A 13,560-nucleotide genomic window follows, 5' to 3' on the forward strand; every position below is an offset into this window, starting at 1 on the left:
AATATAACTGAGGGAAAAATAATTGGAGGCTTAATCATAAATGATAATAGACCATCTGCCTATTTATATCTGTCACCTTAGAATCAAAAATAGATAAAAGTAGGAAAAGGGAAACTAATCTAATTAGACAAAAAACAGAAAGCTCCGTTGACCATCTGTTAGATAAATCTGCAAATGTGTTTATCATTAATTCACCAATGAGTAGCAGTAGTTATGTCATGGTTCTTTTAATGCCATTTATCCTTCATAATCTTACTCAAGATATTCATAAAGTATGTGACAATCGTAGATCTGTTAATATGCTGACTAGACTGAAGAAGTGAACACTTTGTGTTGTCTGGAAGAGCTATCTGCTCAAGGTTGGAGTCTTCATGTCTGGGTGATTTACGCACGTACACATTCTTATCTGCTAATAAAACCAGCTGGAGGGGAGCTGTTTCTCTGAGAATCGAGGACGAAGCTAGCAGCAGCCACTCTCCCTTGCTGGGAGAGTCAATGGCACGGCTAGAGAGCAGCTCCATTCTCCCTTGCTGAAAGAAAGAATACTAGTCTCGTTTCTTACCGCAAGTAAATGGTTATTGGGTTGAATCTTTGGGGCTTGGTTCTGATTTTCTCTCTTTTACAGTGTCACAAACCTGACACCATCATAAATCAGAATTGGATATACTGAAGATTTAGACAAGTCACTCTGCGTTCATCTCCATAATATTTCACTTTGTCATCATACTGTAGCACAGGAAAGTCCTTCAGAATCATTCCCACAAAAATACTTCTCGTCTTGAATTTGAATATTTTCATCATATGTTACATTACAATCATATTCTCTGAATGAAAATCAGGAAGGCTTAATCTGTCCATCTCTAGTGTTAGCCCCACACTGACAGGAAATTTCGCTCTCTCTTTGCTGAAACAATGCTATCATACTGCTTTGAACTTTGAAGAAAAGCCACATGAATTACCGTATTTTCCATACTATAAATTGCATTTCTATCTATCAACATTTCATAGTGAGGGACCAGAATACAGCAGGGAGTGTTTTTTGGATTGAGCACAATTGGAATAGATTGGAATCCCTCGAGGTTTCCAGGAATAGTATAAATTGGCTGACCAAATTGCAGGAGGATTTTAACAAATTTATATTTGGATATCACTGAAAACAAACATTGATAGGAACAATTATGTGCATCACAATATCCGTAGGTTAACCAATTCCGTGTGGGACAGATTTGAGGCCGTTCATGCTAAATTATCTGCTACTTCAATGGTCGCTTTCTAGAATCGTATTGCTCTTGACTCCTTGCTAGCAGAACAGTGAGGCATTTGTTCCATGTTTGGTGATGGCTGCTGCATGTTCATTTCTAATAACGCCTCAACTGATGGCAATCTGAAAAAAACAAGGCCTTAGCGCATTCTACGTTGAATTAAAAGAAGATTCAGGGTTATCCGATCCTTTTAATGACATGCTGGAAAGATGGTTTGGTAAATGGAAAAGTACAATATGTAGTCTTATTATATTATTATAACATCATATTATTTGAGTTCTTTATATAAACACCTTACTTTTGTCCTAATTGGGCCTCCGGCTTTTTTGTGACAGATGCAGTGCCAAGACGTGACATTATTCTTTGAGAGGTTTTTGAGTCACTAGCTTGAAGCACTTGTCATGCAACCATGACCCCAGCAGCAAGGAAAAATGGAAAAAAATCATGTCAATTCTGTTTGCTAACTTTACTCAGCTGTGTGTGACTGACTTGTCAAACATTAGCAACTGTCAATGTGCTAGAGACCTCAAATGTTTCACTAAAATGAAATACTTTTATTAATCATCATCTGCCGACACACACAATGAAATCGCGTTTTCACCCTAGAACGGGCCCCTCGAAACAACCACACACTAATACGTGCATCAAAGGGCCCTAGCACACGGAGAGGGAGTAGGGTGAAGGCGCCGCCGTGATCGGCGCACCTGGAGCTGTTAGCGGGGATGGTGCCTTGCTCAAGGGCACCTCTGCAGTGCTCTCGAGGCAGACTGGCCCCTCTCAAGTCACCAGCCCACACTCCACATTCCGCCAGAGCTGGGACTCGAACTCCAGACTGCTCCCAGGCCCGGGCTTTTGCATCTGTAACCACTCGTGCCACAGCACGCTTGGCCTGTCAGTAATCTGCCTACGGACTCCGGAGTCACACGATTCAACAAGGCTTGATAGGACTCCTTCTTCATCTTGATGGCATCCTTTATGCATTAATTTACTAGTTAAATTATTATGAACTACAGCAAAGAAAATGAGCAGAGAATGTATGAAATTATTCAGACGTGACCTCTGTTTGATGACATCAGCAATAATATAGTTCTGCCTATGGGTAAAGGTTTTTTCAGATGAGAAAAGGAGAATGAAGTCAAGTTAAGTTGGAAAGGTTAGACTTGGAATACATACAGCAAAAAAGGAAATGAGGCTGGTCTTAGTAATAGTAACTATTTAACATATGTGTCAGTGATTGGATCGTTCCTTGTGAATATTTATGTATTGTATTAACTGCGAGTCCTTTTCCAATTGGCTGTCGGGAGAGTGGGGGTGGTTTGTGGAAATATAAAGGGACCAATTTGTCCCCTGTCCTCCCAACACATTCACTTGCATGTCTGCCAGGCTGTTGTGTTGTCAACGCCTGCAAAGAAGAAATTATCCAAGATACAAACACGATCACTTCAGCTTTCACCTTTAAGTGTAAGTATGTCACACACACACACACACACGCAGAGAGAGATACGAATGAGAACAAAGGCTTTGTTTTGCCACAGGAGAAAGGAAAACATTATTTGTTTTACTGAATAAATACGGCAATTAAATTTGAATATGCTGAATTCAATGGGCTGCATGCCAGTAATGCAATGCTAGTAATTCAGTAATTGTCATACCTTATCTTCACCTTCAGAGTTTATTTATATCTGTGGTGACCTTCCTAGTGCATTAGTACCTCGTTGTATCCGTGGTGCAAATGCAATGAGAGAATGTGCTTCTAAAACTACTCTCTACAAACAGACTTATTGTAAGACATGGAAATACTGGTTTTCTGTTCAGTTCAGTAAACTGTAAAAGCAATGGAAGCTATAATCAGGACCAGGTTGGTAAGAAGGTCATGGGCTCGTATCATATTGTTAAATTGTGCAGCTTACACAAATCTTTTACAAAATCCATGTATACTGTATATGTCCTATCTGTAATCCACACAAGACAACATTACCATAGATAAAAATTTTTTATCATCCATCCATTTTGTTGTAGATGAGATGCAATTGTCTCGCCAATAGCCGCTTATTTGCCTCACATTGATGCTGGAGCATATCCTAGCTGGCAACTGGCGAGAGGCCTGGTAACACCCCGAATGAGACGCCAGCTCATTGTGGGGCCACACACACACACATACACACTCACACTTTTCTGTGACCAATTCAACTAAGCTGCATGTTTTTGGGGGTGAGGGGAACCGTAGAACCATGCAGACATGGGGAGAACATACAAAAAGACAGCACAGAAGTGAATCGAATCTGCAACTTTCTTGCTGGGAGGCAGGAGCACTATCCGCTACGCCAGCTTGGCACCTTCGACTCATTCTCCTCAAGTGAAATAGTTTTACTGGAAATTGTTTCAATGTTGTGTGCTGATGTTTGATTGCTGAATTGCAGTGGCACCATGGATGCAGCTGAGTTTCGCCGTAGAGGGAGGGAGATGATAGACTATATGGCAAACTATCTGGAGAACATCGAGCAGCGTGTGGTGTACCCAGACTTGGAACCAGGATATCTTCGTCCTTTGATCCCCTCTGAAGCCCCGCTGGAGCCTGAAGCCTATGATGATATTATGAAAGATGTGGAGAGGGTCATTATGCCCGGGGTGACGTTATATTTTATACACTGATTTGAGACAATAGGAGCACATAGTTAATTAATAGTCATACAAACGGAAATACTCACAAGCAATAATTTAGCCAAACAATGAAGCCCAACAACAAAGTAAAACACTGTTCAGTATAACCAAAACTGTTAATAATAGTAACAATGACTTGCATGCAATGATGACCAAAGGATTGTTCTTTTTCCAGGTCGTCCACTGGAACAGTCCATACTTTTATGCTTACTTTGCAGTCGGTTCTTCTTACCCTTCCATGCTGGCTGACATGCTTTGTGGAGCCCTTGGCTGTGTTGGATTCACTTGGGTAACATGTGATCGTGCATCTGTATTATTTGCATGTTAAGTGCGTGTCTGTAACAACCACAAAGCATTGAATATTTGTGTTGGTACTTTGGGTGTATGCTTTCAGGCCGCGAGCCCAGCGTGTACTGAGCTGGAGACGGTGATGTTAGATTGGCTGGGGAAGATGCTGCACCTACCGGAGTGTTTTTTAGCTGGGGCCGGTAGCCATGGAGGAGGTGTCATTCAGGTAATGATTGTGTCTGTGTCTTGCCAACTATGGCAACGAATAGAGCTCCTCTCACTGCAGCAAGATTGAGTGTTATGAGAGCACATCACCAGCCTATTATTGTAAACCTGAAACAAAGGGAAAATTGAATTATTTTTAAAAGACCTATACGATGACCTTAAATTTCCCTTTATAACTTTGTGTGTTATTAGACATAAATGTTAGGAGGACCTGTTTCGAATAAATAAATAACTTATAAAATCACATGGATTTAAGCATTGGAGAAAAGTATTATTAAGCGATTCACACTATGGGAACATTTCCTTAAAAATATATAGCACACAAGACAAGTCCAATTGTGAAAAAGGTATTTTGGAGGAGTTTTTCCTCATGCACTACAAAAGTCAGAGGACAAAAGGTGTTGCACTCTACACTCTATGTAAAGACTTCGATTTTTTAAGCCATATGAATGAAATTGTAATTAATGTAATGCAGAGTACTGCGAGAATGGATTTTAAAGCCCAGAAAACAGTTTGCACTTTGTTTTAGCACTGGTTCAGCTTACTCAAAGTCTGATTGTTTTAATGGGTTTTTATTACATGTCTGATATAAGGTGTTTAGTTCACACAAGCTTAAGAAATCATAAAATTGTGTTCTGTAATATAAAATGCAAAGTATTCTTCGTGGCCTTGAGATAGACTTTACCCCCTAGTTCCCCCCAATGGCATATGGTCTCATTGCCAAGGTTGGGGCCACAACTCATGGTAACTAAAAGAAAACTGCAAGCCTAAGGGCCAAACAGCAGTGCAGAGCAGTAATCCTCCTCGGACTCTTTGGGAGAGGTACTGGATGGTATGCCACGACCGGGGACTGCGTTGTTCTTCTGGACTTACAAGACTTTGTGGGAGGTGATTGGGATGAATCGTCCCGTTCGTGGACCACTGGACCAACACTACACTCTCAATTAGGTGCTCGGGGGTTCATGAGAGTTGGCCCAACCAGTCCACATGTGTTTTGTGGACTTGGTAGAAGGCATTTGAACTCATCCCTCATAGTATCTAGTGGGGGGTGCTTTGGAATTATGGGGTCCGGGACCCTTTCCCGAGGGCTGTCCAGTTGCTGTACGATTGAAATCAGAGCTTGGTTTGCCAAACAGGGTGATTTTTCTCTCCGAGGAGGACATGGCGATGCGTGACAAAGAGGCCATTTGGACATATCTAGATCAGGTTTTTAAACTGCAGCAGCCACAGATTTATTAGCCAACAATCTGTGCTCCTGAATCAATGATATGGCTTGTGTATTTCCAGTTGAAGTTCACGTTTTGGTATTAAAGCTGTAAAGCTGCATTGTTTTATACTGTTTCTCTATGTCTTAAACAGGGCACAGCCAGTGAGTCAACCCTGGTAACCTTGCTTGCTGCCCGTAGTAAAGCAATCCAACAGGCCAAGATATCCTACCCTGAAAAATCAGAGGGTGAAATCCTTTCCAAACTGATGTCATACACCTCTGAACAAGTAAGCATGGAAATGTTTGAGTCTGAGGAAACTGAATTTAACTGAATCTTCTTCCAGATGGTTGACTACATAAAGCATTGTTTTCGGAAGTTGGTAAATAATTTAACAGGCACGCGTCCATTTTATTCTTCAATATTCATTCACTTTTGAGCTTGAAGGAAAAAACTCATCCAGAACTGACTGGAAGTGCATTAGCTTACTGACTAGTTAGGATTATAACAACATACAACACAAATCTGTGCCAGCAAAGTGTATGCAATTGTGTTGACTTATAAATATAACAATGCCAATAATTGCCTCTTGGTGGTTTGCAGATTTTTCATACAATGAGACACAGTGGCGGTGAAGCAACTCGCTCTCATCAAGGCTGACTTGGTGATTGGGTTAGGGAGTTGCCTGAGGGACACACTGACCTTAACTGGGAAACCCTTTTCCCCCACAAACGACAGACATGCATGTTTAAAATAACGTATAGTATATAAAACTACATATATCACAACTAGTAATTTGAAGAGCAAAAATAATTATACAATAATTTCTTGTGATTGTTGTTTATTGTATTTTATTTAAATAGGGACAGTACATATAACGATACGTAAATATGCCAGATTATATCCAAAGGCTAATTTCCGTCTGTTGTCCTTAGACAGGTTGATATAAACATAATAAAAACATTCAAGACAAGGAATAATCTGAATCACAAAACTAACATATGCATAACTTTACATTCACATGTAATGCAAAGATCACAAATAATACAGTAATGAGAGAATAGACAGGGCAAAAAGAGAACAGGGGGATATGGAGGACTTTTAACTTCCACAGACTCGGGTCATCAGTTAATAGAGCGCATACAGATGAAAGGAATTATTGAAAATGTGAAATTGATAAACTTATAAAATGCATTATATTCAATGCTCTAAAATGACATATAAAACATGTCAGTGCATTGCACAAAGCCCTAAGGTGCCTTTCATCCTTTCTTTTTATAAACACTAATAATTTAATCATATGTTGACATGTTTGGGTTGATCTGAGCCACTTGTACACTTGTGTCACTTTTCTTCACTCAAGGCTCATTCCTCTGTGGAGCGTGCTGCTCTGCTTGGGGGAGTGAAGGTCAGGAAGGTTCCGACAGACAACTATGCTGTCAGAAAAGACATGCTGAAGAAGATGCTGGTCGAGGACAAAGCAGCTGGTTTCATTCCGTTCTATGTAGGACAACAACCATCCATCCATTCCTTGGCCATCAGACACAGACTGAGACATTATCATTTACATATTGTTACACACATTTATTATTAGTTTGTTATAGTGCAAGACATGGAAATACCGAAACCCACACAGGCCCTTGTTGCTTCAACAGCCACAATGATACAATTTACAATATGCCAGTAAGTGAAGAATGCCTGACAATGTGGAGGGCTAGATCACCGTAAGTCTACAAAAAAAATTCAACGGTGCTTACTTGCTTCTCCTTTGATGCGTTGGTGTGTGAGTGTATGTATGTGTATATATATACTGTTTTGAGACCATTCAGTGCAGTTCCTATTTTACACTGTACAAAAAGAACATGCATAATCTGATTTGTTCTATGAGTTTTGTGCTGTGTGTTTTGCAGTTCTGTGCAACCCTTGGCACCACCTCGTCATGTGCCTTTGACAAGATCGCTGAACTGGGGCCCATATGTGAGTCAACAGTTGCAGCAAAGCGCAATTTAATTTTTTGGTTTCAGAATGTGTGGTTTCAGAAGGAGCTGTTTCTACAGGAAATGTACAAGAAACTCATTTTCTAACATTTGCTGCTCAAATGTTTGTGGTTGAAACAAAAACAGCAGCAGCAGAAAGAAAAAAAAACTCACTACATAAGTCTCTTAATATAATGTATTAATATATTTTTTCTCCAAAGAACAACTTTAAATTGATTGTATTTGTCGTAAATTATTATTTTATTACAGTTGTATATGCCAGATTAAGATAATAATCTTCTTTTTTTCTTGTTCATTCCAGGTAATGAAGAAAATATATGGATGCACATTGATGCAGCATATGCAGGCAGTGCTTTTATCTGTCCTGAATTTAGGCCCTTGTTGAATGGTGTTGAGGTGAGTATAAATAAGCTCATACAGGACACTATAACCTCAGAATATAACAGAATACATGTCCTTTGAAGAATTGTAAATGTGTTCAACTTGTCTAAGGTGTATATCAGTGGTCCCCAAACTACGGCCCGCCGCCACATTTGGCCCGGCCCCCTGAACAATACCAGATACATGAGTAGGATCAATAATGGTATGGGGTGCAATTAAGAGGGGTCATTAATTTGATCTTTTGTTTCCTAAAAATAATGATAGTGGAGAATATATTAATATTCTGAAGAAAAGCATCCTTCCTTTTGTTTGGGACAATTTTAATGATCACATACGACCAGAAAGGTAATGTTCCATGGAATATTTTTCTGTGACAAACACAGAAAAGTTTATTTAGTTATTATTTATTTTATTAATAGTGTTATTATTTATTTCCTGATTTTTTTTTCTGTGAAGAAAGGATTATTTGGTGGCTGTCTGGAAAACAATAAATGTTTAGGCACCCATGCCATCGTCACACTTTTCCTGTACAAAATGACCCCGGCCCTCCATCAGAAGGAAAACGTTATGTGGCCCTCACAGGAAAAAGTTTGGGGACCCCTGGTGTATATAATATGGTTTAAATGTGGTCAGAACCTGAAATGTTTCATTCAGTTCTTTTTTTCTCTTTTTTGTTTTAATTGTGCATACAGCTCTGTAGCTACAGGTTGTTGCTGAATGACAAGACACGCTTTCTCTATTAAATTGTTTGCAAATGATCTGTCAAAACATCTCTGAAAAGAAACAATCCACATACAGTATTTTTATATTGTGTTACTGCATTTAGGGACAAAGAGGAAAGGATATTATAAAAGGGATTCAACAAGAATCTAGGTAATGCTGCTGGTTGAAAAACCTTTGGAAATAAAGATATTACAGTGTGTGCACATACAACAACCCACTGATATCAGAAAGCCACTGAAATCATATATTTACCTCAGCCAAGAAGGTTGTTAGCAAGATCAAAATCAGTTAAAAATACACAAACTCTGATTCACTTGCACTTTTCATGGTTGGTGTATAAGAAGAAGAATTTAGAACATTTTGATGATGATCCAGATCACTATGTGGATGGTGTAAATCCAATTACGAGGGGAATGAGCTGCTTGGCGGAGGTCTGCCCTCTGAGTGCTTTTCTAGTCAATATTTGTTAGTTTGCCACCACTGGTCTGATTGTGGAGTGAATGAATAATGGGTTTCAATGTGAAGCATTTTGGGTGCTTGGAAAGGTGCTTTATAAATCCAATCTATTTTGGGCTTTTACAAAGTCTGTACTTTGTGTTCTTGCTTCAATTAAGTTTGCAGACTCTTTCAACTTCAGCCCGCACAAATGGCTTTTAATCAACTTTGATTGTTCTACACTGTGGTAAGTTTCTGCAGGGTTCTGCTACATTAATAGATATACATCCAGCAACACCATGCATGACAATTAATTTACTTTATTAGGATGTAATAGTGCATATCAAGCAAACCATCTACAGTTTTTTCAGAACATATACGATTTAATTTCAGCAATTTGCTGTTCCAATAATGTAGCAAGTACCGGTAGTTGGTGTCATCACAACAGTGCCATGCGTCTATACTTCAATCATTTCCATGGTTGAAATAGAAGCACGCCTTCCATCTGCCACTTCTGTCAGCAGCAAACAAAATGAGACCTGCTTGTCACAAGACTCAATGTTTAGTTAAGGAAAGAGGCTCGGTCTCTTTTTCCATCACCTCTGGCTAAATCTGATGATGATGAATATATTTATTAGATAGAATGTTAGAGTACAAGTACAGTCACACAGTAGCATGTATTACAGTACAAATAACGTCAAACATCCTGTCTAAGAGGAGCATTTCAAAAAAGCCCTTGCGGGCTTGTTTCCGTTCTGTCAATCTGTCATTGCTAACATGTTATATGTTGCAATTGAGGTATCTTTGCTTAATGTTTTTATTTTAGAGTGGTGAGTGTATGTTGTACTGTGTTGGGATAGTATGCAACATAATGTATTAAGTCAATGACAACTTGCTAACAATATATTTTAGTGATGTATAGAATATTAATATATTCATGTTTAATATAAAGGATATAGTGGTGTTAATGTCACATGATGTTTGATATTTATATGTTAAATGAATACTATCATTATGTTACTATTTCTGAGAGTTACATTTGTCATATTTTCAGTGCAAATTTACTTTTTTTTTCTTCAACATGTATCAACAGGCTGAAAAAACGAACCGACCTTACAGAAGCCTTCAATGTGGACCCACTCTATCTGAAACATGAAAACCAGGACTCAGGTAGACTGCAAATTACAATGACAAAAATGAACAGGGTGACGGTGTTTACTGCTCACATAGCCAGGAAGATTAGTCCACTGCATGCTTTTCAATCCAACAATAACTACAGAAACATTGCACCACTGTCTTAAAATGTGTAGTCTCCCCTCAATCAGATGAGCATACGCATGATGGAGAAACCAGAATTCGATTCTGAGAAAAAATGTGTGTGCGTGAGTGGAGGTGTGTATGAGAGTGTGTGACTGTGTGTATATGCATGCTAATATGCTCCCTGTAAATGTATTAGGCAAGTGAGTATCTTGAATTTATTATCAATTTCATGCATTGTTTCCAACTTCAGGCTATATAAACGGTTGATCATCAACAGACTGAAAACGTAACCAACTCCATGGATGGAAGGCTCATGTCAGTAATTAAAAAGAGCCGAATAACTGTGCATTCAGCAAACAAGGTAGTAGGCAGCACATGGGATCAGATCAGCGCTACAATTTATCGCACCGACACTCAGGCAAAGAGAAAGCCAAGCAGCAACTTCCAATCAAACTGACACATCTTACAAGAGCTATTCCTCATCTGTTTTTTTCAATCTAATTACATAGATTACATAGGATTAAATTAATTTTGTCCATGTAAACATAGCCACTGTCATCAGTGAGATTAAGCAGGTTGATGCAATGACAGAAGCACCTGGACAGAAAAGCAATCCCAAATACAGCAGCATCACAAAGAATCACACAATAATTCAGTGCCTGAATTGTGTTGGCTCAACTTTATTGCTGCTGCAAGAGGAAGCCCCTGTTAGCCTGTTGCTTTACAATCCAGGAAAACCTGTTCTTGCATTGGTCGGCATTGTGAATGAATTCACTGTCTATAATTTCTTTCAACAGGCCTGACCACAGATTACAGGGTGAGACTTATTCAATTTTGAAGCAATCAATCTATTAATCCTGTGACAAGATAAATATACTCAACTACTGTTTAACCAACCCTCTCTCCATCCACTGTTATGCAGCACTGGCAGATTCCTTTAGGTAGACGATTTCGCTCGCTGAAGATGTGGTTTGTCTTTCGTATGTATGGGGTCCAAGGCCTGCAGGCTCATATACGCAAGGTAGGAGACAAACTAAATGATCCAACCCACTCAATTTTCCCACTCCACTTGCATCTGTACTCTTATATTCCTGAATAAATTCTAATACTTCATATGTATTATCTGAACACCATTAAGAGACAGTCCTTCAGATTCAAATGCTCAACTGCATACGTTAACTGATTATTGTTATTATTTGTAAATGTTAACAGCATATACTCTTTTGATTCATGATCATGTTTATTTAACTATTATTTCTATATTTATTATGCCTTTTCCAGATGGAATTGCAGATAGATGTTCCTTAAGCTTTTGGAACACTATTATGAACATATGGGCACTATGAACACTGCAAGGGCTTTGCCATTTGCTGTGTATCATTCGGTCTGATTCCATACATTTGTATACAACTCACAAAACATTTTCTTGCAGCAAGTGATGCTGGCCAAGGAGTTTGAGAGTTTGGTGCGAGCTGACAAGAGGTTTGAGATCTGTGCTGAGGTCATCATGGGGCTGGTCTGCTTCAGGCTCAAGGTAACATCATCAAACATGATTAAATTCAATAACCTGATACATTCGGCGTGGCACCCTTCTCATTACTATTGACAGATCCAGTACTGGTCCAGTCTTTCTCTTGCGTAAAACGCTGCCTTTCAAAAGGCTAAACAGGCATACTGTAAAATAAATTAATGGGTGAGATGAAAAATGTTGGGTGAAGTTGACATAATAATAGTTTGACCTAGAAATAAAGCTGAAAAAGATTTAAGAACAATAAAAAGCCCAACCAGTAATCTGAACCTTACTTCTTCCTTACCTCTCACTTCTAGGATTCCAATGAGCTGAACCAGAAGTTGCTGAAAAAGATCACAGAAAGCAGAGTGATCCACCTGGTGCCTTGCCAGCTCTACGACAAATTTGTGCTGCGATTTGCCATCTGTGCACGTGCCACCGAGTCACATCACATCCAATCGGCATGGCGTCGCATCACACAGCTGACCGTTGAGCTTTTTCAGGAACCCAGTCAATAACTGGGTATACTGGGAACAGGGATGTCAACTGTCGCAAATTATGACCAAAGTGCCTTCATTTGGAGGCGCACCAAATTTTAATGGGGTATTTTCTAATCCAAAGAAACTTCCTCCCACAAAGGTTCATGGAAACCCATTCAGTGTTTTTTGTGGAATCCTAAACCAACCAACCAATTAACAAATCCAGGTAAAAACATAACTATGCTGGATAATCCAACTATTAGAAAATAATTCAGGGACCAACTCTTACAGTATTTGACACATTTATAAAAACACATGTATAAATTGTAGTTTAAGGATTAAAATGTCAGGCAAATTGATGCACTTCAAATGTTTTCTGTTGCAGACAAAAAAAATGGTAATAAAGTTATTCTTTGTGTAAGTTGATCTATATTTCTTTCTTTTTCATATTTCTTTGTATGTTAATAAGGATACAAGAGTGTTTTTGGGGGGGGGGGGGCGCAAAATGTTTTTTTCTTCTTAGGGGAGGTGTGACAGAAAATAATTGAGAAGCACTGAGCTATAGTAACATGGATTTTGCCCAAGGACGAACCAATAAAGTTTCAACAATATCATGTGGATGATTCATGCAAAGTTCAAATAGTGACTAGACCGATAGAGAAAATAATGACAAGTCAGATATCTTAACGTTGTTTATATGTTTGCCTAACTCTTGAAAAACAGAAAAACGACCCAACTATTAGAAAGTAATCCAGAGACCAACTCTTACAGTATTTGACACATTTAATATTCACAATAAATGGAATGAGAATTAGATCTTTGGAAATTCACTGCATCTTTGTAAAACAAATTGAAAAGGTTAGACTTACAATTCAGCAAAAAAAAAGAGAGGAAGCAATAAGGCTGGTCTTAGTAACAGTACAGATACTTGATCTGTCCTTTGTATTGTACTTTTGCACCTTTACTGTTTTTTGTACTGTGCAGAGCCTGCTTAATTTCATTGCATCACAGCTTTGTTAAATTGAAATGTTTAGACTTAGAATACAGCAAAAAAAAGGAAATAGGGCTGGTCTTAGTAATAGTAACTATTTAACGTGTCAGCGAGTGGATCGTTCCTTATGAACTGTTCTTTTA

General features: G+C 38.8%; 1 protein-coding gene across 1 annotated transcript; it reads left to right on the plus strand.

The window, feature by feature from the left end:
- Positions 1–3,689: 3,689 nt before the first annotated feature.
- On the plus strand, positions 3,690–12,807 carry LOC137911019 (aromatic-L-amino-acid decarboxylase-like). Its single transcript, XM_068755446.1, has 13 exons — positions 3,690–3,890; positions 4,099–4,212; positions 4,318–4,437; positions 5,796–5,930; positions 7,005–7,145; positions 7,552–7,618; positions 7,940–8,034; positions 9,357–9,424; positions 10,271–10,347; positions 11,235–11,254; positions 11,360–11,458; positions 11,870–11,971; positions 12,265–12,807. Exons 1-13 carry the CDS (start codon positions 3,690–3,692, stop codon positions 12,463–12,465), a joined length of 1,440 nt encoding a protein of 479 aa, XP_068611547.1. The 3' UTR covers positions 12,466–12,807.
- The last annotated feature ends 753 nt before the right edge of the window (positions 12,808–13,560 follow it).

This window comes from Brachionichthys hirsutus, chromosome 3 (assembly GCF_040956055.1).
Source record: "Brachionichthys hirsutus isolate HB-005 chromosome 3, CSIRO-AGI_Bhir_v1, whole genome shotgun sequence".
Classification (NCBI taxonomy): domain Eukaryota; kingdom Metazoa; phylum Chordata; class Actinopteri; order Lophiiformes; family Brachionichthyidae; genus Brachionichthys; species Brachionichthys hirsutus.

What these genes read in the sequence shown, in the direction of transcription:
- LOC137911019 (XM_068755446.1), top strand. Translation starts at nt 3,690, where the DNA reads ATGGATGCAGCTGAGTTTCGCCGTAGAGGGAGGGAGATGATAGACTAT. An exon ending in AGAGGGTCATTATGCCCGGG is followed by an intron (nt 3,891 to 4,098) that starts GTGACGTTATAT and finishes TTCTTTTTCCAG; the next exon opens with GTCGTCCACTGGAACAGTCC. An exon ending in GCTGTGTTGGATTCACTTGG is followed by an intron (nt 4,213 to 4,317) that starts GTAACATGTGAT and finishes GTATGCTTTCAG; the next exon opens with GCCGCGAGCCCAGCGTGTAC.